Source organism: Rhea pennata, chromosome 1 (assembly GCF_028389875.1).
Source record: "Rhea pennata isolate bPtePen1 chromosome 1, bPtePen1.pri, whole genome shotgun sequence".
Taxonomy (NCBI): Eukaryota; Metazoa; Chordata; class Aves; order Rheiformes; family Rheidae; genus Rhea; species Rhea pennata.
The window spans coordinates 54,783,964-54,807,221 of NC_084663.1; the positions used below are offsets into that span (position 1 = coordinate 54,783,964).

The 23,258-nt window shown below is 50.2% G+C and overlaps 2 protein-coding genes across 3 annotated transcripts in view; both read right to left on the minus strand.

Moving 5' to 3' along the window:
* Positions 1 to 338: 338 nt before the first annotated feature.
* Positions 339 to 11,931, minus strand: CCDC134 (coiled-coil domain containing 134). Of its 2 annotated transcripts, none has more exons than XM_062568784.1 (8): positions 11,854 to 11,931; positions 7,098 to 7,238; positions 6,022 to 6,139; positions 4,689 to 4,810; positions 4,272 to 4,356; positions 3,214 to 3,395; positions 2,805 to 2,876; positions 339 to 1,694 (listed from the first exon to the last, which is right to left on the minus strand). In XM_062568784.1, the coding sequence occupies exons 3-8, from the start codon at positions 6,122 to 6,124 to the stop codon at positions 1,569 to 1,571; spliced, it is 690 nt and encodes a 229-aa protein (XP_062424768.1). In that variant the 5' UTR covers positions 6,125 to 6,139; positions 7,098 to 7,238; positions 11,854 to 11,931; the 3' UTR covers positions 339 to 1,568. The 2 variants fall into 2 exon arrangements, with proteins under 2 accessions (XP_062424768.1, XP_062424760.1); XM_062568776.1 differs by lacking the exon at positions 11,854 to 11,931 and adding an exon at positions 10,956 to 11,628.
* A 971-nt stretch (positions 11,932 to 12,902) lies between these two features.
* Positions 12,903 to 23,258, minus strand: part of MEI1 (meiotic double-stranded break formation protein 1) — a 38,292-nt gene continuing 27,936 nt past the window's right edge. Inside the window, exons 24-32 of the mRNA XM_062586583.1 lie at positions 22,599 to 22,709; positions 21,840 to 22,021; positions 19,228 to 19,309; positions 18,662 to 18,864; positions 17,924 to 18,005; positions 15,827 to 15,933; positions 14,819 to 14,950; positions 14,353 to 14,462; positions 12,903 to 12,948 (exon numbers count right to left, since the gene is read on the minus strand). Of these exons, the coding sequence (XP_062442567.1) occupies positions 12,903 to 12,948; positions 14,353 to 14,462; positions 14,819 to 14,950; positions 15,827 to 15,933; positions 17,924 to 18,005; positions 18,662 to 18,864; positions 19,228 to 19,309; positions 21,840 to 22,021; positions 22,599 to 22,709 (1,055 nt within the window). The remainder of the gene's footprint in view (positions 12,949 to 14,352; positions 14,463 to 14,818; positions 14,951 to 15,826; positions 15,934 to 17,923; positions 18,006 to 18,661; positions 18,865 to 19,227; positions 19,310 to 21,839; positions 22,022 to 22,598; positions 22,710 to 23,258) is intronic.

The following is a 23,258-nucleotide window of genomic DNA, read 5'->3' on the forward strand; positions in this document are numbered from 1 at the left end:
TTGCACACCCTGGTGCAATTTGGGCTGAGGCATTGCAGCAACGCAGAGCCGCCGACGGTGCCCATCCCAAGGCAGCCTTTCCATGACATGACCCAACTGCTGGAGCCCGGAGTGAAATCAATAGAGGAAATTAGCAGCTAATCGGCTTAGATGCTTTCAAAAAGTCGTATTAGGTGCCTCCCAGCAACTGCAGACACCTAAACATCTGTCCCTGGGAGCCTAAACGAGATTGCAAGATCGTGAGGAAGAGCGGCTTGGATCCGTTATAAAGCTGGCATGAAATTAGGTGAAGGGGGAAGAAACATCGGATTGAAGGCAGCAGTAAGTCTGATGGGAAGAAATTTTATTAAAAGGGGCTCTGATTTCCCAGGTAACCAGCTGGGAGAGTTTTAGTACCTCCTTGCTTATGCACCTTCTCAAACACCATCATTTCACGGCAGGCCAGACCTAACGCCTAGAGACACTCTTGGGCACGCACCCATTTTGGAAGCACTCCCAACAGAAACACAATCAAGCAACAAGCTTATTAAAAAAAAAAAGGAAAGAAAGAAAAATGATTTATTCAAAAAAAACCAAAATACTTTCCATGTCAATGCAAGTTCCTGCTGTCCCTGTCAAACATACCCGTCTCTGTATATAAAAATACAGGGCGCCTCCCAGCTCTGGTCCCATGAAGCAGCCTGATGGGCAGCGTGGGAAAGCAGTTGGGGGGCACGGGGAACAAGCCCAGAACCGGACCCCTCGGATGCGCCCCTCTCCAGCCGCCTGGCTCGAAGCGGCCGCGGGGAAGAGGAGGGCGGAGAGGCCACAGCCGTTGCTGCAAGCGCCGCTTAATTCCCAGTTTGCATCCCGGCGCCCCCACGGGGAAGCCCGCTGGTGGGTGGCCGCTCAGGGAAAACGGGATGCAGTCCGGGCTCTTTTGGCCTTTTCCGCCATCGCGGAAGAAACGCCCGTCGCTCAGTAAAACGGCTGCCAGGAGGGGAGACCTGATCAGGCAACAGGGGTATCGACCAGGCAGAGATCGGGTATAACCAGACGGGGGGGAGGTAGAAATGACATCACCGATTTTAAGAAAAAAAAAATTAAATAATAGTCGGAGAAGCAGCGCTGCTCACGAGGCGATTTGCTCACGCCAGGAGCTCCCCCGCGGACGGAGGAGGAGGCACGCTAAACGTGTGTTACGCTGCGTTTCTCCAGCAGCGGGAGGCTCCCGACGGCTCGGGTACAGCCACGCGCCTGCCGCGCGCGCGGGAGCGTCCGGCAGCGGGCCCGGTGCCTTCCCGTCCGCGCTTTGGCTCGCTGCAGCCCCCCGCCGCCGTGGGGCAACCCCGCCGGCCTCGGCCAAGCGCCGGGCTGCCGTGCAGGTACGTCCCCCCCATCCCCCCAGAGCTTCCCCAGGGGCACCGTGCCGAAAGACCCCCGGCCGTCGCCCGTCCAGCGAAAGGGAAACGCAACAAAACAAAACCCGCTGCACGAATGGAAAGCGAAAGGCCGGGCACCGGCCGGGCTGAGCCGGTCCGCCGCCCGGCGGCGCAGCTCCGGCCGGGCGGCCGGCGGGGTCCCCCGCGCTACAAGTCGGACTGCGAGCGCGAGATCCGCGGGCCCTTGCGGATTTCCTTCCGCTTCTCCTCCTTCTTCCGCCGCTTCTCCTCTTCCCGCAGCGCCTTCTGGAAGGTGTCTGCGCTGGGGAAGAACTGAGGGGTAAAAGCAGGAGGTCAGCAAGGAGGAGTAAGCACAGGGCCCGGGCAGCAGAGGACTGGTAATAAATTTAACCTTTCATACAGGGCTAATTTTGCCTTAAAGGAGGTGCCAGAACATGGAAGCAGAGACACTTCTGCCAGCCCAGTAATGGAAGGGAAGCAGATGCATGTCAGTTTGTAAAAGAAATGAAAAACAAATTAATCTGTGGAAGAATTGGTTGTGTTGCACCCATCTTCCTGCTCTAAAAAAAATGAGCCTTTAAGCTGTGGAAAGCACAGTTTCCCTACCCTTGTAGGCAGGGTGCAGTCTGGCTTCCTGGAAGCCAGGAAGCCAGGAATTACAGGCCACACCAACTCCACCAAAGCCAACGCAAGCTCTGTGGTGCCAACGGGCTTTAGATGAGACAGAGCACGGAGGGGCAGATCAGGTCCAGACTCTCCCGCAAGGCACCTCTGTTATCTCCATTGGCCCAGTAAACCAGCCAGGAGAAGGGAGATGCCATCAGACCACCAGGCATCTAAAGCCAGGTGCAGCTCAACCAGGGAATTCAACATGAAAATTTGGATTCGGCTCTGGCCCTGAACCACTTGCACCCTAGACGATCCCACGATATCCAAACCTCCACTCCCCTTCTGCATGGGGAGTGCCATGGGGAGGCACCAAGCCAGAAGGACATGCCAAGTCCTTCAGGGCCTTGCACAAAGGCAGCAGACCCCAGCTGAGAGCATCAGGGAGAGAGACAGGAGGAGGCTGGCATATGCAGAGCTGCCAGCTGCAGGGCAGGCTCGGGACCCTCCTGGTCCAGGAAGCAGCATCGACTGCACCTGCGAGCCCCATGGCACATGCCCTCCCCTCAGCCCCTGCACACGCCCACCTTAGGGGCAGAGAGGAGGTATGGTTTGTACCCATCACCAGCTGGCGCTACCAGTGCGACTGAACACCAGTGCAGCTAGACACTAGGCTTTCTCCTCTGTTTCCCTTCACAGAGGCACGCTTGGCCATTACCCCAAAACTGCCCTTTTCCTTCCCCAGCCAGGTGCCCAGAGCCCATGGCACAAGGAGGAGGAAACCCATGGGGCAAGCTGCTAGCTTTGCCTCCTTACCTCAGAGTGGTCGGTTTTAAAGGGATTGCGGTAATCGGGAGATTTCTCGCTGATTCCCAGCTCCTGAGCCATCTGCAGAGCAAAGCAGGGTCTATGTCAGAGAATGGCGTCTCATCCAACACTGCCGTGCTGGCCCACCACAGTCCACGTCCTTGACTCCACTCCAAGCCTTTCCTCCTTTCTGGGCCCCTTCAACCTCCTTCACTCTCCCCTTCTGCATCCCTCCAGCCCAAGGACATCCCTTAGGCTGGAGAGCGTCTTCCCTATCTATCAACCACGCACTGCAGGCACAGGAAGAGCCAAGCATTCCCTCTTCCCTCTGCCTGCTCTCCCTTTATCCTTGCACACATTCCCACATTTCACCCTCTGGCAGCGGAGACAGGATGCAAGGGGGCAGATTCAGCCTTACCAGCCGCAGGACCTGGGAGTGGGGTCCCTGCTCAAACACCCCCGTCAGGTTGCAGAAACCAATCCCCCAGCGGATGAGGTTGTTCCAGTTGGAGTTGCGGTCGAAGTAGTGGTGCACGATCTTGGGGAAGCGCAGGACGACATCTCCAAAGAAGGCCGTGTTCTCCACCACGTGGGAGTACGCTGCAGAGGAGAGCCACCAGCCTCGTCAGCAGGCTGGCCTTGCGCGCCGCACCGCTCCCACCTTCTGTGGGCCAAGGTCCCCCCAGCTGCTAGGGCCCCTGCACGCATGGCCAGACCACAGGCACAGGAGAAGAAGCTGCTTCTGAAGAACACTGCAAGACACCTCCTTCCACATCCCACCACCTGTGGTTATGGACGCGCTGTACACCCAGCCCAGCCTCCTTGGGGGCTGACGTCCTATGCTGGCTCCTGGCCCTCAGCAGCAGGGACAGGACAGCTCCAGCTAATGCTGGCTGGGGGAAGCCGAGGTTGGATGTGGAGCACCTCGTGACAGCAGAGATCAGTGATGGGAGAGATCATACAAGCTACCAAGCACCAGTTAACTTGGTATTACTTGAGAAATGGGAGCAGGAAAGCCTGGAGATGGCTGCAACAGGCAGTGCCTTTCCTCCATCCTAGCCATGAAGCACGTTCTACACGAGCCTTGTGAGATCTAGCTTTAAATTTCTGTTGTGATCTGGCTTCTGCTTCCTCCCTACCCTTTGGGAGACTTCTGAATAAAGGCCTCTCCAGTGATGCTCAACTTAATTCACTCAGAGTCATTTGCCTCCACTTCATCCTGGCAGCATCTAAGTCCTAACGGCAAAGATGGAGGTAGAAGGTAAATGGACAGGTTCACCTGCATGAACCGGTCACTGAGATTGTAATGGATTCCCAATAGAAAATACCACAGGGACCAGTGAATGGTCCAGTCTGATCTCTGTACATAGCCCCAGGGATTTCATAGCTACTCTGCCACTCATCCCACATGAAAAGACAGAGATGCAACATAGCAATGGAAAAAGGAACAAGAGTAGGTGGCCAGAGATGACCTACCATCCTTAAGCTTCTCATCCTGAGGAAAAGGCCCATCTGGTGGCACATCTGCAGCTATTAGTACAGCCCGGGAGTCCTCCAGCACCTGAAACACACTCAGTTACTGCCCATCCCAACTGCCCTCCCTCCTTGCCCATCCTTGCTCCAACCCAGGCCCTGCTCCCCTCTGTCCTAGGGCAGGCCTCAGGAGACTCCTTACTGCCACAGCACGCTACTCTCCCCCTCAACCTGTCTCTTTAGCCCCACAGAGGCTCCCCACTGCCATTGCTTCTCCTGCTCTCCCTCTCTGGTGTCACAGCCTGTGGAAGCACCACCACAGGTGCCTCAGCACGGCGCTAGCCCAGGGGCAAAGGAAACGAGCAGGGAGCTTGTGCCTGGGCATGCCAAGCCGAGGGATGAGCCTGCCCCATGCCTCACCTTGAAGAGTCCCTTGAGCATGATGTCAATGATCTTGTACTGCTGGTTCACGTCATTGAGCTCGATAAGGTTCTTCAGTGCATTCATCTGGTCCTTGCGCTTCACCTCAAATAGCTTCTTATCTGTACCACCGTCAAGGGCACTGCAGAGGTCCTGGCAGGCTCCTGCTGTGCATGTGGCCTCCAGCATAGCGGCCTCCCTCACACTCGGCCCTTCCTCTCCCTGGGTACAAGGCACCACAGAGGCCATGGAGTGTCCCTTGGCTGGGGAGCAAGTGAGAGGGGCCTCTGGAGCAGGGCATCTGGGCTAGAAGTGGGTGTCTGGACCCCCTCCTTTTGCTTTTTGTGCTCCTATTTGTTCATGAGGGGATGCTGGCGAGTGCCAGGAAGGGCTTGCATTAGCAAGTACTTCTACCTTATTCCTCATGGGTGACAAGTGCCTGAGACCGAGCTGATACTGACTGCAATAAGCATGGAAACTCCTCCATCCTCCTAGGCAGGGACCTCAAAGCACTGGGCAGCCTTTCGGAAACAGGCGTATGTTGTGTTACAGCTTCCACGACGCAGGCAATCGTACCGGTGCCAAAACCAAACTAGGAGGAGCATTCTCCACCCAGCACATAGAAGTGGAAGAGGAAAGCACCGCACCTGTGAGAATGTGAGCTGCCACCAGAGAACCTGTCTCTGCTCCTGCACTCATCTGGGCATTTTATCAGCAAACCCGGGAGCTCCACTAGACCTTTTCTGCAGAAGAGCAAAGCAGCAACTGCTCAGCTGCTCTGGGCTGTCTGATAATCAGGAAAAAAAAAAAAAAAAAAAAAAATAGTTGACCCTCCAGCTTTGGGCCTTCTCTCCCAAATTCCCCCTTCCCTAGCTCATGCATGATCCTTACAGTCCTGCCTCAGAGCCCCTGCATGGCACAGCTCCCTAGGAAGCAACCATCAGGGCAGCTCTCTAGCAGAGACTGCTGCATTGCACGTGCCTGAAAACAAATGTCATTTCCAGCAGTAATCTGGGCAGTAAGGATCTCTGGAGGTCTCTAGTCCAACCCCTGTCAGAGCATGGCCAGATCTGAAGTTGTATCAGATTGCTCAGGGTCATACCCAGCCAAGTCCTGGCTGACAATCATGTGGTGATGGCTGCATTTCCTCAGTTTGTTTATAATCTCATTAGCAATAATTACAGCCTTAAGATTCTTCCATTCCCTCTCCTCCACCCCTCTAGTGCCCCCTTCCATGCTCTCTAACCCTTTTCACACACGTGAGCTCTCTCCAGCCTCATCAGGCACAAACCCATATTCATGAGCTGAGATGCAGACCTGCAGAGAAGGATACAGATTTCCAAGCCAGAGTCCACCCTCTGTTTTTCCAGGTCTGCAAAGCTGCCTTTGGACAACACCAGTGTAAACAGAAAGGGGCAGATCAAGAGCAAATCCATGTCAGAAACTGCAGCCTAGAACAGAACAGACAAAAACAACAAAAAGCAAAACAACTTATAAGCAGAAGTCGCACAACTCTCGGAATGCCCCAGCAGCCCTAAAAGGCAGGGCCAGAGCTGCCACTCAGCACTGACAGCACATCATCTTCATCACATGGCTGCTTTCCTGACTCTCCTTCCTCTGTGCCCTCTGCACTGCTGCTCCCTCGAGCTCTGTGCAGGAGTGACTGGCAGAGGCATGACGCTGCACAAGGCTCAGGGAGGCCAAAACCGACAGGTTTGCAATTCGATATGACCCAACCCAGCAGCTCTTTATTCCTGTCAAGGCCTCAACTAATCCACTCTGCAACCCACCCCCAGCAATAGTGCCTTTATTTTCTCAAATCTTATACTGTAGTGACTTACAACCCCCTTTCAAGGCTGTCAGTCTCCCAGACAAAGAGCTGAACTCCACCTTTCCTTTTAGCAGCAGCAAGTTCCATTAGCTCAGCCATCTCATTTAACTTCTCCTCATGCTGGTACCTGGATCCCTCCCCTTGCTATACGCCAGGCATCAGATGCAGGAGAAGGGATGCAGCAAAAACTGATTTTAAAGCCCATCAGGACCCACATTGGCATTCCAGGCAGGAGAGCAGCATGGTGCATTAGGTCACACAGCAGTAACTCCCTGCTCACCCCAAGCACCTTCCTGCAAAGCCAGTGCCTGAGGTAAAGAGGCAGCTTTGCACTCTAGCACACGCAGGCATTAAAAAGGCACGTGCGCAGGCTTTGCACAGACCCAGTCATACAGAGCAGAATGAGAGCTCAGGTCTGCTGAGGTAGAGGTGCTCCCGTCCAAAACCATCCCTCAGACAGGGCAAAAGAGGAGTTAGAGGTAAGGATCCTTAAATATCATATAATACAGCTCTGGCCCCATTTTCAGTTTGCTGCTGGTCACGCCGGGAGAGCCTAGACCTAAAGAGAAAAACAGTACCTGCTTCTCCAGGTGGTGGGATCTAAGGTAGCGCCTCTGGAGGGATGAGGTTTCCCTGAAGCAGATCCACCAGCCAGCTGGCAGTTACAGACGAAGCAGCTCCTTCAGTGGCATCCCCGAGGTCTCCTCCAGAGCAGTCTCCTGCTCCGAGGCAAAGGCACACACATAGGACCATTAGGGCTGTGAGAGCGGCTCACGTTGTCTCTGCCCTCCCCTCCCAAACCAGAGCAAGCCCTCCATGGAGACGAGCTGCCAGCAGACACACCACCCCTCTCCCCGCAATGCCGTAACACGGGACGGGTAGCAAACTGCTTCATCCCAATCTGATGTTTGGTTGGTTGGGTTTTGTTAAACAAACAAAACAAAATGCGTAACCACAGGGACACAACTGAGGCAAACCAGGCAGGCATCCAGGAGGTTTCGCAGCTTTGTTACAAGCAGCACCGCTGCCTCTCCCACCGTGCCACATCCCGCTGAGGCTGAGCAAAGCACCTTTGTGTCCCCCAGTCCGGAGCGGGTGAGGAAGCGGTGTCAAACAAACAAAAGCGCAATGAGAAACCCTTTGAATGTTTTGCCACTGTATTTTGCAGAAAGGCAGTTGCCCTAGCAGCTAACAGATTGGGGTAGCTATAACTAGTGTTACAAAGCACAACACAGCTGTCCCCGAAGTGGGGGCAGCATCGTTACCCATGTTTCCGACAGGGAACCAGACAGGTTGGAAGCTGACACAAAGCCAGAATGGCAACACAAGCCTCCCAAGCTCGGCGCGGGGGTGAAATTTAAGGCATATTCCAGCTGTCCCGAAGGCTACCATGCACGCAGGCAAGAAGAGCCAAGCCGATAAAAGAGTAATTCTCTAGCCCAGACAAGCAGATGCTCAGCTTGATATACCGGCCTAGTCAGCTTCCAAGAGACTGCTTCATCCTTACAAAAAAATAACTGAACAGCTTGAGCCCTGGCTCAGTCAGGGTTTCAGGGACACCTGCACTGCTTCTGCAGAGCAACTTGCAGCTGCTCAACCTCCGCAGCTTCTCTTCCAGGCTCTTGGATAGGAGGAGAAAGAGAAATTCAAAAGCACAAACTTCCACTGCCTTGGGACCCAGACACATGTTTGCCTCTGCCCATTGCTAGAAGATACTTTCCTGACGTGCAAGAGCATGGCCATAAGGACCAGACTGGCTATTTACTGTGTTCAGGGGAGATTTGGGGAAAGAGCTTGGAGGCAGCTGGAGGCCTCCAGACCAGACTGACACGCAGAGTTAGCTATCAAAGGGCAGAAACACTGCCAATCCCAGCTCCGCTGCGCTGCCCATGGTGGTCCCAGTGCACTTGGCTGCAGCCCACCTCGGCAGAGCTCACGGCTCTTGCATCCTCACCAAAGAGCTAGAGCCAGAAAATGCTTCTGATACAGACACGTTGCTGCTCGGTGCTGCCCAACGGGGCAAGTGTGGCTAGAAGGTGCCTGGCTGCTCTGAGGAAGCAGAGAGCGAGCTGTGAAAAAACACTAATACAGCGAGAAAGAGCAAAGTGTCACTCTTGTCAGATGAGGAGCATGGCAGGGAGGTGGGCTGGGAGCAGGACGCCCTGCAGGAGGGATAAAGCGAGGCACAGCAGAGATAGGTGTGCATCCGCGCAGCACGCAGCATCCAGACCCACGCCTGTCGCGCCCAGACTGACCGGGCGACAAGCTGCAGGCTGTGCTACAGCAGCGCCGAGCCACTCATATTACACCCGAGCCACATCTCCAGCCTAGCCACGGCCACACGAGTCCTGGCAAGCTCCGAGCTCCCGCCTGCGTGGGGGCTTGTGGGCACCCCCAGCAACTCCACGGCTCTAACTCCTTGCACTGGTGCAGCAATCAGCAGGGACACCCGGTCCCCCCCTGCAGTCCCACCAGCTTCCCAACTCCCCAAGTCTTTTGCTAAGCCCTGTCCTTGGGAAATCAAAGGCACTTGGTCCAGGAAAGTAGTGAGCTTCCTAAGGCTACAGGCAGTTCATGCAAAGCACTGTAGAGACCACTCCATGGGAGGGAAAAAAAAAGAAAAAAATAATAAAGGGAGCTTTCTGGGATCCTATTCTTTTGGCTTCATATGCCTGCAAAGTGTAACTGTCTAAATGCAGCTGTGAGCAGCTCTGGTTTTTGAGCACAGGCCTGCAGCCCAGGCCAGCTGGTTGATTCCGCAGAAAACCCACCAGTCTGTCTCACTTTCTCTGACTCTCCTAATTCGACATGCTTTTCCAAAGAAACAACAACAGATGCTGTGTAATAAATGGTTAGTATTTTCCATTAAAGTATTTTTAATGACTTTATAAATTCTCTTGCAGAAGCTCCATAAATTGCAGCATGGCACAAGGTCAGAAGAATAGAACTTGAAAACCATGCATATATTCCACCTTCGCATCTCACCCCATCCCCACTGACATGCGTTCTCATATTGAAACTATTGACCAGTGCAGTCCATGAGCGATGAACACCCTAGTGCAGATAAAGTGGGAGCTAGTTGCTGCCCTCACCAGTAGGGTAAGCAAGGCTGCTGAGGCCCTCTCGTTTTCTTGTCACCAGGAGCTCAAAGCCACTACTTGGCTTTTAGAGGACAGCCACCTGCTGAGCCGTCTGAAGAGGGTCCATCCTTTCCTTCAACACCAGAAGCTGTGCCACATGCATTTCTGCACCTGCAGAGCCTACCACATTCAACGCCTGCCCCAGCCAAATCCACTGAACTGAAATCAGCCTCAAGACCTCCCTGATTCACACAGTCCTAAAACTGGCTGGGACCCCACCACATACTGGACATGAGGTGACCCAATTTTTATTTACTCTCCACCTTCAGAAAGTTTCACCTCCCTTCCCCAGCCTATTTCAAAGGCCAGCAGGAGCTTTTTCAAAACAACCTCCCTTAAGTGTCCTGCCTATTTCATCCTGATTTAATAGCAGGAGATACTCCCTCCTCTCTAGGCTGCACCATGAAAGTGCAGGGAAGCAAAAGCTTCTTGCAGCTGTTCCTCCATACTTTTTCTAAGAATCCTCCCTTGCGTCTTCACACCCACTTAGGGATGAGATGAGACAGAAACACTGCAGAGCTGCTCCTCTCTTCCCTCCCTGCGCCCCTCCTTGCCAAAGCGAGCTTTGCCCAGTGCTCAGAGAGTAGTTTGGGGAGCCAAGGCCCGTCCTGATGCCACAGATGGGAAGGAGTTTCCGCTGATATTCTCTAGCGGCCCTGGCCAGCTGGTAGCTTCAGTGGAAAACCCACCAGTCTGTCTCACTGTCTCTGACTCTCTTAATTTAGATGTGTTTTTCCAACGACACAACAACAGATGCCGTATTATAGATGGTTAGTATTTTCCATTAAAGTGTTTTTAATGACTTTATAAATTCTCCTGCAGGAGCCCCATAATTTGCAGACTAGGGATTAGAACGGAAGAAAAGAACTTGAAAACCATCTGTAAATTCCACAATCCCATCACCTTAGGAACTGAGCATCCCCAGTATTTATTTGCATAACAAGCTTGCAAGGCAGAGTCACGTTGTTATGCTTCAATCCAAAGGAGTTTCACAAGACACCCCTCTCCCCGCTCACAAGGTACTGAAATGCCAGGGGAAAACCAACCAACCAACTCGCCCCTGGAGCACACAGACAATCTGCGGCAAAACAAAGAATAAAAACTGTCTCGCAAATCCCCCCCTGCCCCATAACCACTCCTCTGCGAAATGGATGAGACCTAACCCCCGTCAGAGCTGAATCAAAAGGATCAGAGGTAGAAAATGGGCTATTCAGACTTCTTCTGATAAGATATTACTAGTTAAGACTAATTAGCTGAGACGTTTCAGTAAAACAACGGTTATTTACATCTGCTTACCTCAAAAGTTCCTTAACCGCCGAGAACCGAGATCAGCTCTGGTAGGGACAGATCGCTAACAGGGGTTAGGCAGCAGAGCCCCCAGCTGAAGCCCGCAGACCTGCTGTGATTTACATCAGCCGCGCATCCGGCCTACCCCATTTCAGTGCCTCTCACCCGGCTCGAGGGAGTCAGCAGCACCCTGAAGGGCTCGCGCGACTGCGGGCACAGAGAGATGGCATTTCTCCTTAAGCACAGCTGAAACTAACGGCAATCGGCACAGAACCGAAGGCGTGAAAACAGGGATTAGCTGCCACTACGCCAGCTGCGCTCTGCAAAGCCCAGCCACGCGCTTGTCATCCCCGCACCGAGCTGTGACAGCCGCGCGGCGGCAGGTATCGCGCAAGGGGCCGTAAACCCGCGGGGGAGCCGGAAGGGATGGCTGCCCGTCTTGTCCACAGCCTGCTTTCCGCACCCGCGGGAGCGAGGACGCAATGTCACAGCAGAGCCCTCCGGGGGACGACCTGCCTCCAGGTAATCAGTGCCCAGCGCTTAGCTAGTATGGCAACAGCGTGCGTAGGAGTGGGAGAGAGAAAGGCCTTAAAGAGGGGGATTCAAGTGCCCGCTTGAAGAGCCTTTTCTAAGAGTAACATGCTGGCTCCTAAATAAATAAAGTGGAGAAAGTTCTCTCCCCCCGAGCACTTCAGAGGGATTATCTATGGGCACATGCCAAAGATTAACTGCGGCTAGGAGCATAGCCACTTAACCAAGGGTTAAGGCATCCCAGGGGTGAGCCGAGCGCGGCGCCCCGCCGAGCCGCGGGGGCCGCGTCCTGCCCGGCGGCACCCGGCTGCCCGCGCCGAGCCTCGCAGCGCCGCGGCCGGCGGCGGCGGCTGCTGCCCCCGGGCCGCCCCCTCACCTGCGGGCCGCGCCGGGGCCGCCGCCGCCGCCGCCGCTCACGCCCGCCGCGCTGCCATGCTGCCGCCGCCGCTTCCCCGGCCGCGCCGCCCCGCCCCGCCGTGTCACTTCCTGAGCCCCCGCGCGGCGGGAGCCTCCTCCCTGCCTCCCTCCCCGCCTCCCGCCCCGCGGCCGGCTCAGGGCGAGCCGGGCCCCCGGAGGCGCCCCGCGGCCGGCCGAGCCGCTCGGCGCAGCAGCGCTCTCACGCTCGGCTCCAACAGCCTGCGCCCCCCGCGCGGAGGAGGTCCTAGGAAACCCCCTTGGTGCAGGCAAGGCACCGAGCTAGGCGGGGACCCCCCGAGCGCAGCGCGCGGCCGTGCAGCTCCTCGGGACGCTCGCCGGCTGCAGGAGCGCTCGCCAGGGGAGGAAGAAACGACAGGAATCATTCGCTTTCTTGCCAAAAGGCGGATCATTCCACAGAAGGGGTGAGGTCAGAGAGCACCCGGTCGGTGCCCTCTGTGCTCCGCTCCCTGACACAGGAACTCGGGACCAGCCCTGGGGGCATGGGGCTGGTGCGCCAGAGGCAAAGGGTGCGAGGGCAGCTCTGCGAGAGGAGAGCTGCAAGGAGTCTCTTCAATAAAAAGCCCCCTTGAGAAAGCAGCTCTTACAGGGTTTAGAGGAAATGGGCAACAAATGCATCTGGAATTGTATCCTAGAGGATCATTTGTGAACTGAGAAAGTTCAGCTCTGCTGCCCACTTTCAAGACATCAATGGGACATCAGTGGGACAAACCGCACATCTGCTTCCCCAGGCATCCTGGCTACAGCCCCCCCCCCAATATCTCTGCAACTCTAGAGGAAAGGCCTCTTCCCACACAGAAAAGAGGAGCCACTTCAGTAACAAGGTTTTACGTACGATTTCCAACAAACCATTTTTTGAAAATGAGCTACGGATGACTTCGTTTGGCCATCTTCTCTCTTCAACTCACTGGGAATAAAGGGCAGGATGGGGTCTCCTATTCCATCCTTTTCTTGTTCCTCTGTTGTGTGCACCAGCCACATCTTCTCATTTCAGTCTCCAATGTGTGAGAGGGACACTGCCACGTTTCCCAGGCATCTATCAGTGACACCGTGAGTGGAAACCAAAGGGAAGAGCATAGCTGAAACTCCAGCATGAAACCACAATTCTCATTTTTGATACATCACTCAGAGGAGATATTTATCAGTAAAACTTCTCTCCCTGAAACCATGGAAATCCCACCACAACATGTGAGAAACACTTGTGTGGTTGAAGCTGGGCAAAATTCTTTCTGGACAAAACTGATTTTAAACCTTGGTTTTGAACAGAGGATTTTGTCTTCTATGCTAGTGACCCTCCTATTCATGAGCTACCGCTGTTGCACTTCAAGTGCATCCAAAACCCTTTCTAATAACTCAGATTTGAAGGTGGCTTCATATCTGGAAAAGCCAGAAAGAAGGAGCCACTTTAGCACTGTAGTAAGACTTCCTGTCCACCTTCCTTCATCCCCATACAGGCACATAAAGACAGTAGAGAAGAACGTCAAGGATCTGGAAAGAACATTTCAACCTGGAGAACTTCCACTCTGAGACAACTCTGAGCTTCCCTCCACGGAGTGGTAGTATCCCACTAGGGGTAAGCTTGAGGACAAACTGTTTCTTGCAACTAGCAAAAATCTCACACACTGATCCTGCACGTGGCTTATGACGTGTTACCCCACCGGAAGGCTGGAGGAAGTCCCCACTCCCATAGGAAATCACTGTCAGGGCCAGTTACATGACTACTACGTGTCTGAGGCAACGCGGCATGAAGGAAACAGGAAGGCAAAAGCAGACAGTTTTAGAAATAAGCAAATAGTTCACTGGGCTCCCTCTTTCTCCAAAAGTAATTTCCATGTGGCACCTCCCTCCTGTCCATGGAGAAGAGGAGGATGCAATTCTCAGCAGGGGACTCAAGCAGAATAAAATTTGTTAACCCCACTCAGCACTTTCCGAATGCTTACTGCCTTCCCCATGTGTTCATGTGTTCAAGTCATCCTTGGGTTTGCATGACTGCACAGACATATCAATGCTAGTTAGCACACAGACAGAGGTTAAGTGATTGTTCATCCTCCAGGGAAATCAATATTGGAATCATTACTGCTTTGATGTCACAGGCTCCCAGGCCTGTGCCCTTTTCATTAAACCATCTCTGTCATATAGATTAATATAATAGCAGCACAGAGAACCATCAGTAAACCTTTAATCTCCAAATTAGCTAACTATAGTAAACACTAAGAATGTTTAGCTTGCACTTTTGTTCAACTTTAGCTGGTAAGTGGGGAAAAGAATAGAGAGAAAGAAAAGAATAAGAGGAGAAGAGAAGAATAAGAAGGGAAGGATAAGAGGAGTAGAAGGGAAATATAAGAATTAAATAAAAAAAGAGGTTAAGTATAATTTTTACTTTTGTCACACATACCACCCTAGTATCACCTATGAAAGGACTTGCCCAGCAAAAGGATACACAATGTCCTGACATTTTGCTTGAATCCTCATCTGTTCCAGAAGACTTTCCAGCAAGGTCTGAACAGTCCCTGCCTGCAATGGCTCCATCTGATGACAGCTGCTCTGAATCTGAGCAATTAGAAGAAGGAATGGTTTCCAAACCATCATCAAACTATTGGGTTTGTTCCTTCACACCTCCTTCCCTCATCTCCACACACAGCAATGAAACCTTCAAACTACTCTGGGAAAAATCCAGGGGCCCAGGACAATACTAATGACAATAATAATTTAGGCAGCTGCTGGCATCACTCACTTTCCCATTCCACCATATGTCCCTCACAGCAGCAGGCCGAGCTAGCATCTGCAGGATTTCCCATCACCTTACCATAACCTCCCTAAAGGAAGTTTATGGCTCCCAACAAAGATGGAAGCAATCCTCTAGGAAATTCCGTTCTCATTTTCCTAGACAGCCACTGCACTCTTACCTGACAAAGAAAGAGATGAAGAGCACGACATGTGGCCTCAGGCAGCTCTGGTAACTTGGCTTCTGTTGCCTCCTGGATAACCTGATTTATTTCTTTTTGAGAAATAATATTGCTGCTCTGGTATTTCACAAACTTGAACAAAAGGCAAAAGAAACGCAATAAATAGTAAATGACCCACAGACTCCAAAAGTAACCCATCTCCTAGAAAGACCTCTTCTTTTGTAAGGAGATGCTGCAGTAGCCAAACCACAAGCCCGATTTTTACACCACTTTTAATAGAACTGGTACAAATACCCATATTGACACTGTTCTGACTTGTACCTAGACTTACTTTGGTTTAGGTCAGGAAGGAACTGACTGAACCAGGCCACCTTTTAAAAATGAAATAACAAGAAAAAAGGCTCACAGAGCCATCATGTATTTGGAAGGAGAAGGTGCATATTAATAACCCCTTCCTCTCATCCATTGCAATGAGAGCTTTATCTTGAGTATTTCTACTGAGCAGGACCACGATCCCTTTCTTGCTGCCAGGCCTTCCCACACACAGCTGGGTAGCAGACTGTGGTAATTCCCTGACCTGAAATGTCAGGTCCACAAGGTCAAGGAGTGGGAGAGAAGCCGTGATGCCAAGAGCTCTGTTCTTCAAAGAACCATAGCATGCTCCCAGTCTGGCAACAGTGGCTGCACGTCCTCTGTAGACTTCCCTTCTCCTCCCCAGAGGTGCTAGATGATGGGAATAAGTGCTACAAACACCAGAAGAACCAGATGCGCTCACTTAGAGCAGTCAGTTTCTGCGGGGTGCGGAAGGGAAGTTTGCGTGAAGGTACTATTATGGGACATAAGTTTCTCACAAAGTAACACCAGCATCTAACACTGTGTCTATGTGTGTCTGTCTGTCTGTCTGTCTGTGGAGGGTAAGTGAATGAAGTACTTTCCAATAGCCAACCCACATGCACTATACGAACATACTTGCAGAAATGGAGAACAGCCTATCCTTCCTCTGCTTACCAAAGTCATAAGCCTGAGGATTTCTGGCTGCAGAAAGGACTTCCGTCCCCCACTGAGTAGCGTGAAGAGCATGAAACGGTGCCAGGGCTGTGAAGCAACATGTAGTGCTGAGAGAGAAGGAGAAGTCAATCAAAACCAGCTTTAAAATCAGCTAGGAGATAGACTGGACCCAGATAAGGACAGTCTTCCATACTGACCCCCATTTTTCTCTCCTAGACCACAAGCTGTAAAACACTAAGATATTTTGCTCTGCTCTTATTTGATTTTAAATCTATCACTCTTTGGGCAAAAAGTTTAATAGCTTTTTAAAATGGAAAATATGTTCTGTCCACCTTCATGCTTTTATAGGAAGAGAAACCTTCTTCTGGAGTGTGTCATAAAGAGTAAGGGCGTATCTTTAGTCTGGGGTTAAAAAAGAACAAAAAAAAGAAAACTCTGGTTTTAGCATGAGGACGTGTTTCCTGACCAGGGGTTTCATTTTGCTGCAGAATACTCTTTGGGGAAAGAAGAAAAGCCTGTAACATGAGCTCCACAAACTGAGACTGGATCTGCATCAGAGAGCATACCATGGGGATCAGCCAGGCTGACCACAGCAATACACACAATGAGCAAATAAAAGGTTCTTAGTAAGAACCACAGGTGATACAAAGAGGTAAGGCTCAAGGCCACTGGTGTGACAACATGAAATCTCTCACTGAATGCTAAGTTAAATGGTATCACTTTGTATTTACTGCAGTTTAAGAACATGTGATAGACAATTACAGCAGGTCAGATGGTATGACAGAACTTGTTATATCATGGCAACTCACCACCAGATTTGAGGCCTTTGTTTTGGAAAGGTCACTTTTCCACTGGCAGTCACATAACGATTGCATTGCCATTATGACAATCTCTTCTATGGAAAAGCAGCACTAATAAATCATGTAAAGTGTTTGGAAGGTATTTCTTAGCTGCTAGAAATGAGAAGGCACCAGCACTATGTACTGAGTGTGCTCTGCATACCTGGAAAAATATTTAGACCTACACAGGCTTTTAAAGACCCTCGAATGAGAACACTTCCATGGGCAGAGTCCAGGCCACACTCTTTGCAAGCTGTTGTTTCTTTCAGACAAGTAACACCATGATCGTCATGCCACTCAGAATAAAAAGACTCTTGTTACTGCTGTTGTTAACTTCTCCTTCACAGTAAGAATTTAGGCACAGTGAAGGGTTCAGCTGTTGCTGAAATGGCATTTTTTTCAGCTTTATCCTAAATCAGTGGAACCTCCCCATAGACTGACACTTTTTTCTTTTTATTATTTCTTTTAACAAGGCCTTTTAACAGACTCCCTACAGCTACTGGCTGTCATTCATCTGCAGTATTACATTTTCATTCATCAACTTCCTCTCTCCCAACAATGTCCCTTTTGTCTGGTGTTCATTCACTCCATCCCCTTCTCTCTTAATGTTTATGTGACTGGCTTGAATGTGTAAGAGTACGGAGAACTCGCTCTCTGTTTTAAGATCAGAGCCAACACCTATACTTTGCAGAAGGAGGCTGACAATGAGTGGAAGGCTCTACTCCTCAGCCGTGACTGTATGGAACTGTCATATCATGTTACACTGCTAACATGGAACACATTGGAGTCTGACATGGACACTTGAAACCACAGTCCGCATTTGCCCCTGGAAATCTAGAATCTCCAAGATTCCATTCCCTAAGGCTGGCCAAGTCAGTCCTCCCTCCTCTAACTTCATGGTTTAAAAGTTTGCTACAATTGGTTTGGAAGTAAAAGGCACTGTATTCCTCCCTGCCTCTCAGTTCTTAAATCTTCCACTCTTAACAGGTAAGGGTGGATGGTGATAGTGTCTTTTTCTTTGTTCTGGAAAACATATTGGCAGCTACAGCCAACGTGAGGGCTCACTCCTTCAAGCGAGCCAGGCGTTGTGACTTCATCCCACAGAGCAGATGATTAACTTTAGGCATATAAATCATTTTTCACATTGGGCATAACTCATTAAGCATCTGCTCCAGGGCCCTACTGGATGGAGATCAAAGAGCTCAAAATCACTGTAGAACGGAAACCCAGGAGAAAAGGAGGCTAAGGAAGGCTTTACCAACATCCTGGTTCTTCACACACAGGTACTCCAGTAAGGTTTCCAGGCATGCAACCACAGCTTGAGAGAGCAGCAAGTCTTTCTGGAATGCCCAGAGGGGAAAAAAAAATACAGGCAACAGCTATTGCAACAATAAAATTCAGAAAGTGTCGGGCTCTGAAGAGTGTGCAGCACAAGAAAGTAACACTCTTCATCTCCTTCATGGGATGCAATGTGCTCTAAATGATCCATCTCATTAAGGAGTCAGACAAAGGCAGGATTTATTCTGACTATAAAAGTAAACAACAGTTTTCAAGAAAAAATGTGGGAAGCCAGTGTCACTCCAGACAGTTAAATGTGAACTGATGAACTATTCCCCAAAAGAGCTTGCTAGGGCTATGGGGAAGGAGCATGACACATTTTTACCAGCTCTGTCCATATGGGTGTAGGGGCACTGAAGAGCACAGACAACGGGATAACAGAGATTGTCGTTAATACACAGAATTTAAACTGTCTAGTTCAGCAGCAGGGAGAATCACACAGCTTGATTTACCTTCTTACTCACTGCACCATGCTGCACACATTGCAGCAAGAATGTTTCCCCTTCACCTCATTGCAGGTCCATAAGGGGTGGAAAAAAATAGGGAGAAGGGGAAAAAGGCAGATTCATAGGTCCTGCTGCAGGGTGGTGTCTCCTCAGGTTAATGTAAGTGGTTGAACCACAGCAGCACTAGTGTGTTCCAAAAGCATTTTATATACCTGCAAGTAGACATGCACCAGGAGGTTCTGCAGACTGACAACAAGTGAGAAGACCTCTCGCACATCAAGGGGGAGCAGGGCAGAATCCTCCAGAGAAATCAGCTGTGGTTCCCTCCCACCTTGGGCTGTGGTTTGGATGACAGTCACCAGCAGAGAAGAGAAGTTCTGTCGCAGGATAGCTCTCACGAACTGCAGGATGCTTACTGGACAGAGAGCCACTCATTAATAGACACCAGTGTTTTCCTCTCCCTGCCCTTTATGTCGGTGTGTATGCTATAGCTTGGGAGACAGGAGGAGAGAAAATTCAAGCTTAAAGGCCCACTAGAGAGGCTCCAAGATGAATTTATCAATTCTTTTATATATACATACATATATTTATGTATCTTTTGCTCTTCCTTACCACCAAGTATGTAATCCCTAAGCCAAATGTACCAAAACTTCCAGATCCCCCGCCATCACCTGCACAGCTTCGTCCCACAGTCACTTTGCCCCTATAGCCTTCCCCCTCCTTTAATCTGGTACTAGCGCCTGCTTCAAATCACATCCCCATAACAGATGTCAAATACCTAGCAGCAAGATGGGCTTCTTCTTCCTGAAAATGATTGCATTTAGGACTTCTCTTAGGTCTAGAGAGAGTGTCTGGTGAACCTAGAGGAGAATGAAATACAAGAGAAAAAATTATGGTGGTCTGACCTGGTAAAAAAAAATGCTTCCTTTCAGTTTATTCCTATTCCTATTTACTCCTTTCAGATACTTTCAGTCCTTAGACACTATCCCGTGATGATACTATGAAAAACAATAGAGCATCAACAAGGTTTCAGGACTCTGATCCAGAAAGGAAAGTCACATAACTGGGGTCTCAAGTTTCACCCACTACCAGCTGCCAGCCCTGCACAACTTCCAAACCCACAGTGAAATCTCATTAGCCTCACTCGCACACCTCCCTGCATGCCCTCTGGCACACGGCTGGCAGACCGCTGAGCACAAGCAGCACTAGGAACAGCCATTACTGAAGACTGCTTTACCTTAACCACCTTAGGCCAGTCAACAAGACTGATTAGCTGGGCAGCCAAAAAACAACAGTGACAACAAACAGCTGGTCCTGCCTGCTCCAGCTAGGAAGCCCACAGAGAGCCCAGGGCGAGGAACTACTTTGCAGGTGAGCACAAGTAGGCGTGGGTGAGGGAGACAGAGAAGGTTAGGAACTCGGACAAGGGGAAACAGGAATGGTGGGCTTAGGAGGAGAGTCTGCAATTCTGGCTGAAGGAGCAGCCGTTCAGCATGGAAGGGCATGAAGTTTCACAGAGCCCCAGGAGGGGTCGAACTTGCTCCCCAGCAAGGCAGAGAGTTGGCATGGAACGTCAAGCACAAAGATCACCAGCCTATTCCTTCAAATTGTCTTCTGAAAAGAAATGTTCAATAGCAGAGCTGGGAATATCACATGAGTGCAACAGGAGCAGCAGTGGTTATTAGTCTAAGCACTGGCAAGTCAAGTATTTAATAGTGTCCAACGCATGTCCCATGCTTATCCACAGCCCCAAGCAGCTACTGGCTCCTGCTAAAGCTACCAGCAATAATACAGTTAAGGCACAAGCTTGCTATGGGCAGACAAGTTCTCATTATTAACACTAGCCTGAGATGAATGTGGGCAGCTCACACTTCTCAGAGCCATTGTTCCCCTCTAAATAACTGCAAGCTCTGGGAGACAGCCTGGCATCAGTCCACAGGCACAGCCACAAAGGCCAAAGGCTCTCAGCAAGGGCCTCCAGGATGCTTTCTGCAGCATCAGCAATACTAAGCAGCAAGAGAAGTGACTCTACATCCTATCCCCTCTCTTGCCCCCTTATCAGAAGATTAGAAATGTTGAAGCTTAGAAGTGTTGAAGATTAGAAACACTGAAGCATCCTGGAACGTCTCCTATTTGCCACCTGCATCTGTAGTTTCTTTCCACACCTCTGGTGTAAGACAGATTCTGGATTTCATGTCACAGTGCATCAAGTCAATAAGGTATTGACAAAACTAAACAACAGGTTTATAAATGATTAAATGATTGCACTTCAAGGATCAATATGAGCTGAGAAAGTCTCTCACAGAAGATGAAACTCAATATTAGCCACCAGAATTGAGCCCTTTTGGGGACTGACACAATACTGACCACCCAGACACTGACCTGACCTGTCAACTGAAAAGGTAAATTGTCTATGTATAGCATTAATAGCAGGAACAGGCAGGTCTCGCTACACATTCACACAGCCGTCAGTCCATAAAAGTCCAATGCTGTAAGAATTAACCACACAAACTCAAGAAGCAACAGGTACAGACTTAGTCTGGTCTGGCCTTTTGGAAAAAAACCTCCCACGGCATTAGAAAACCAATCCTTGCCTATGTGTGCAGATGCACTCATGCTTGATGATTTTATCATCCAAGAACAGGTGCACTGACTCATAAGGAACATACTCAACCACATACAACTGCAGGAACAGAGCTCAGAATTCAAGCAATGTTGTTTAACTTCATTTCAGGAGAGGAGAGAAAGGCAAGGGTAGATGCTTTGAAGAGAGTGTCATCCCCGTGTGTTGGCATTAGAAAGTGCTCCATTCCCTCTCACTTGTAATTCCAATAGCAGCTGACAACTCCAGCTCAGATCTCTTGTTGCACTGCAAAGCATCAAATACAATGACAGCTGCCCACACTCATATCAGCTCTGCTAATACTGAGCGCTTCTTTGCCAATAACAGATTTGGATTGTGACTGCTCCACTGCCAATCATTTTAGTACCAACAAAGCATTTTAAAACATGGGAGCTGTTCGTCCCACTGCTAGCCTTCCCTTCAGAAACACCTTTAAAAGTATTTTGTTCTGTCCTGAAGAAGAAAGTGATTTGGAACCAGAGGGCTGGGTATGCTTTCTCAGGTCTTTTGTCCCCCTCCATAATTCTCCAATGATTCATGTCACAGCCTTCAGAAGCGTGCTAGTCTCCAGCCTAGCTGGAGAAGTGCAGCAAGGAATAAGTTGTAGACAATAATGAAAAAGCTATCAAGGTGAGCAGATCCCAGCTGAATGCAAACCATTTTTCTTTTTAAGGTATTTAGGGTTTGGATTGTTTTTTTTTTTGTCTGTTTTTTGTTTTTTTTAGGTTTAGCCATTCCCTGGATCCAATTGCAAGAGTGATTCTCACCTCAGCATTGTAACGATGCTGATAAATTAAGAGGGAAGCAGCCAACAGCCATCCAGAGCACAGCAAGGCATCTTCAGATGACAGGTAAGTGGGTTCAGAGTGAGAGGACCACAACCAGGTGCACTGCAAAACCTTCTGCAGGAGCTCTAGCAAGGACACGTTGGAGAGCAGCACAGCCACAGCTGCGTAGGAGAAACAGAATTGGAGAGGCTGATGGGATGGCACAGGTTAAACCAGCTTAACAAGCAGAAGGGAAATGAAAAGCACACCCCTGCTGCAGAGAGGCAGCCCCAATGGCCATAGCTCATCAGAATAAGGCTGTCCAGCTATGCTGGTGTTCATCTCCCACAGCACGAGCGACAGCTAGGCCAGCTAATAAAATGACCAGTGTTCAGCTAACACAGCTGGGAGGTTGGTTAGAACTGCCTTTCTTATTATTTAATTTTTTGAACCATGGCAATACAAGGACATTTCAGCAAGGCACCAAAGACCAACTGCTGTGTTTTATGAACAAGAAAAATACAGCGGATCTGTTCCTCAGCAGCAAAATCCTGAACCATCAGAAAGCAGCAAAAACAAAACAAAGCAAACACAACCTAAAAAATTCATCCCAGATAAAAAATGTTCTCTTTTAACAGTAACGTTGCATCTGAATGGGAAAATCTACCTTTCCTGCTGAGAGGGTTAGAACACAATCTGTGATGGCCAGGCTACATCCTAACTGAAAACAGCTCAGCAATCAACACAGCCCTGCCTCACCTCTCTGTTGACTGCTGGGTGTTGTTTGATGAAGGCTCCAGTACAAGAAATTCAAGGATGGCTGCAGGAGGTCAGTGTCCCTCGGCGTACATTTCCCACAGAGGTTACTGACTGGAAGCAAAAGAATGTGTGCAACAAAGACGCCAACATAACAGAGCACCTCAGGGCAAGAAAGAGGCCAGTCAGTAGGGGCAGAATTCAGATATGAGTGGCACAACCTGAAGTGAAACTAAACAGAGCAAGGCCCAGACTAAGCAACAGAACTCTGCCCCTTTGTATTGTATGCTTTACCCCAGACACACTGCAGTAGAGCATGATAACAGCAAGAAACAAAGCAGAAAAGGGTTTATTAAAAGGAATACATCACATTGGGCAATAACAACCCCAAGAGATGTGGACTATGAGATAAGCTACCTGTTTCCATAGGCAGAGTCTGATTCTATTACTGCATCAGCCATAGGCACCCACATGCCTATCTCAAGTCAAGGCATGGAGAACTGTGCTCCTCCACTCTCACATATTCTCCTCTATGAGGATAAGAGACAATGGACAAAAACTGAACCACAGGAAGTACTGCCTGAATGTGAGGGGGGATTTCTTCACTGTGAGAGTGACAGAGCACTTGTATCAGTAACAAATTCACCACGCTTGCTGTAAGCA

Coding starts and splice junctions, on each gene's coding strand:
- CCDC134 (XM_062568784.1), bottom strand. CDS start 6,124: ATGGATTTGCTCTTGATCTGCCCCTTTCTGTTTACACTGGTGTTGTCC. Junction 4,811..6,021: donor GGACTCTGGCTTGGAAATCT/GTATCCTTCTCT, acceptor ACGGTGGTACAG/ATAAGAAGCTATTTGAGGTG. Junction 1,695..2,804: donor TTAAAACCGACCACTCTGAG/GTAAGGAGGCAA, acceptor TTTACCCCTCAG/TTCTTCCCCAGCGCAGACAC.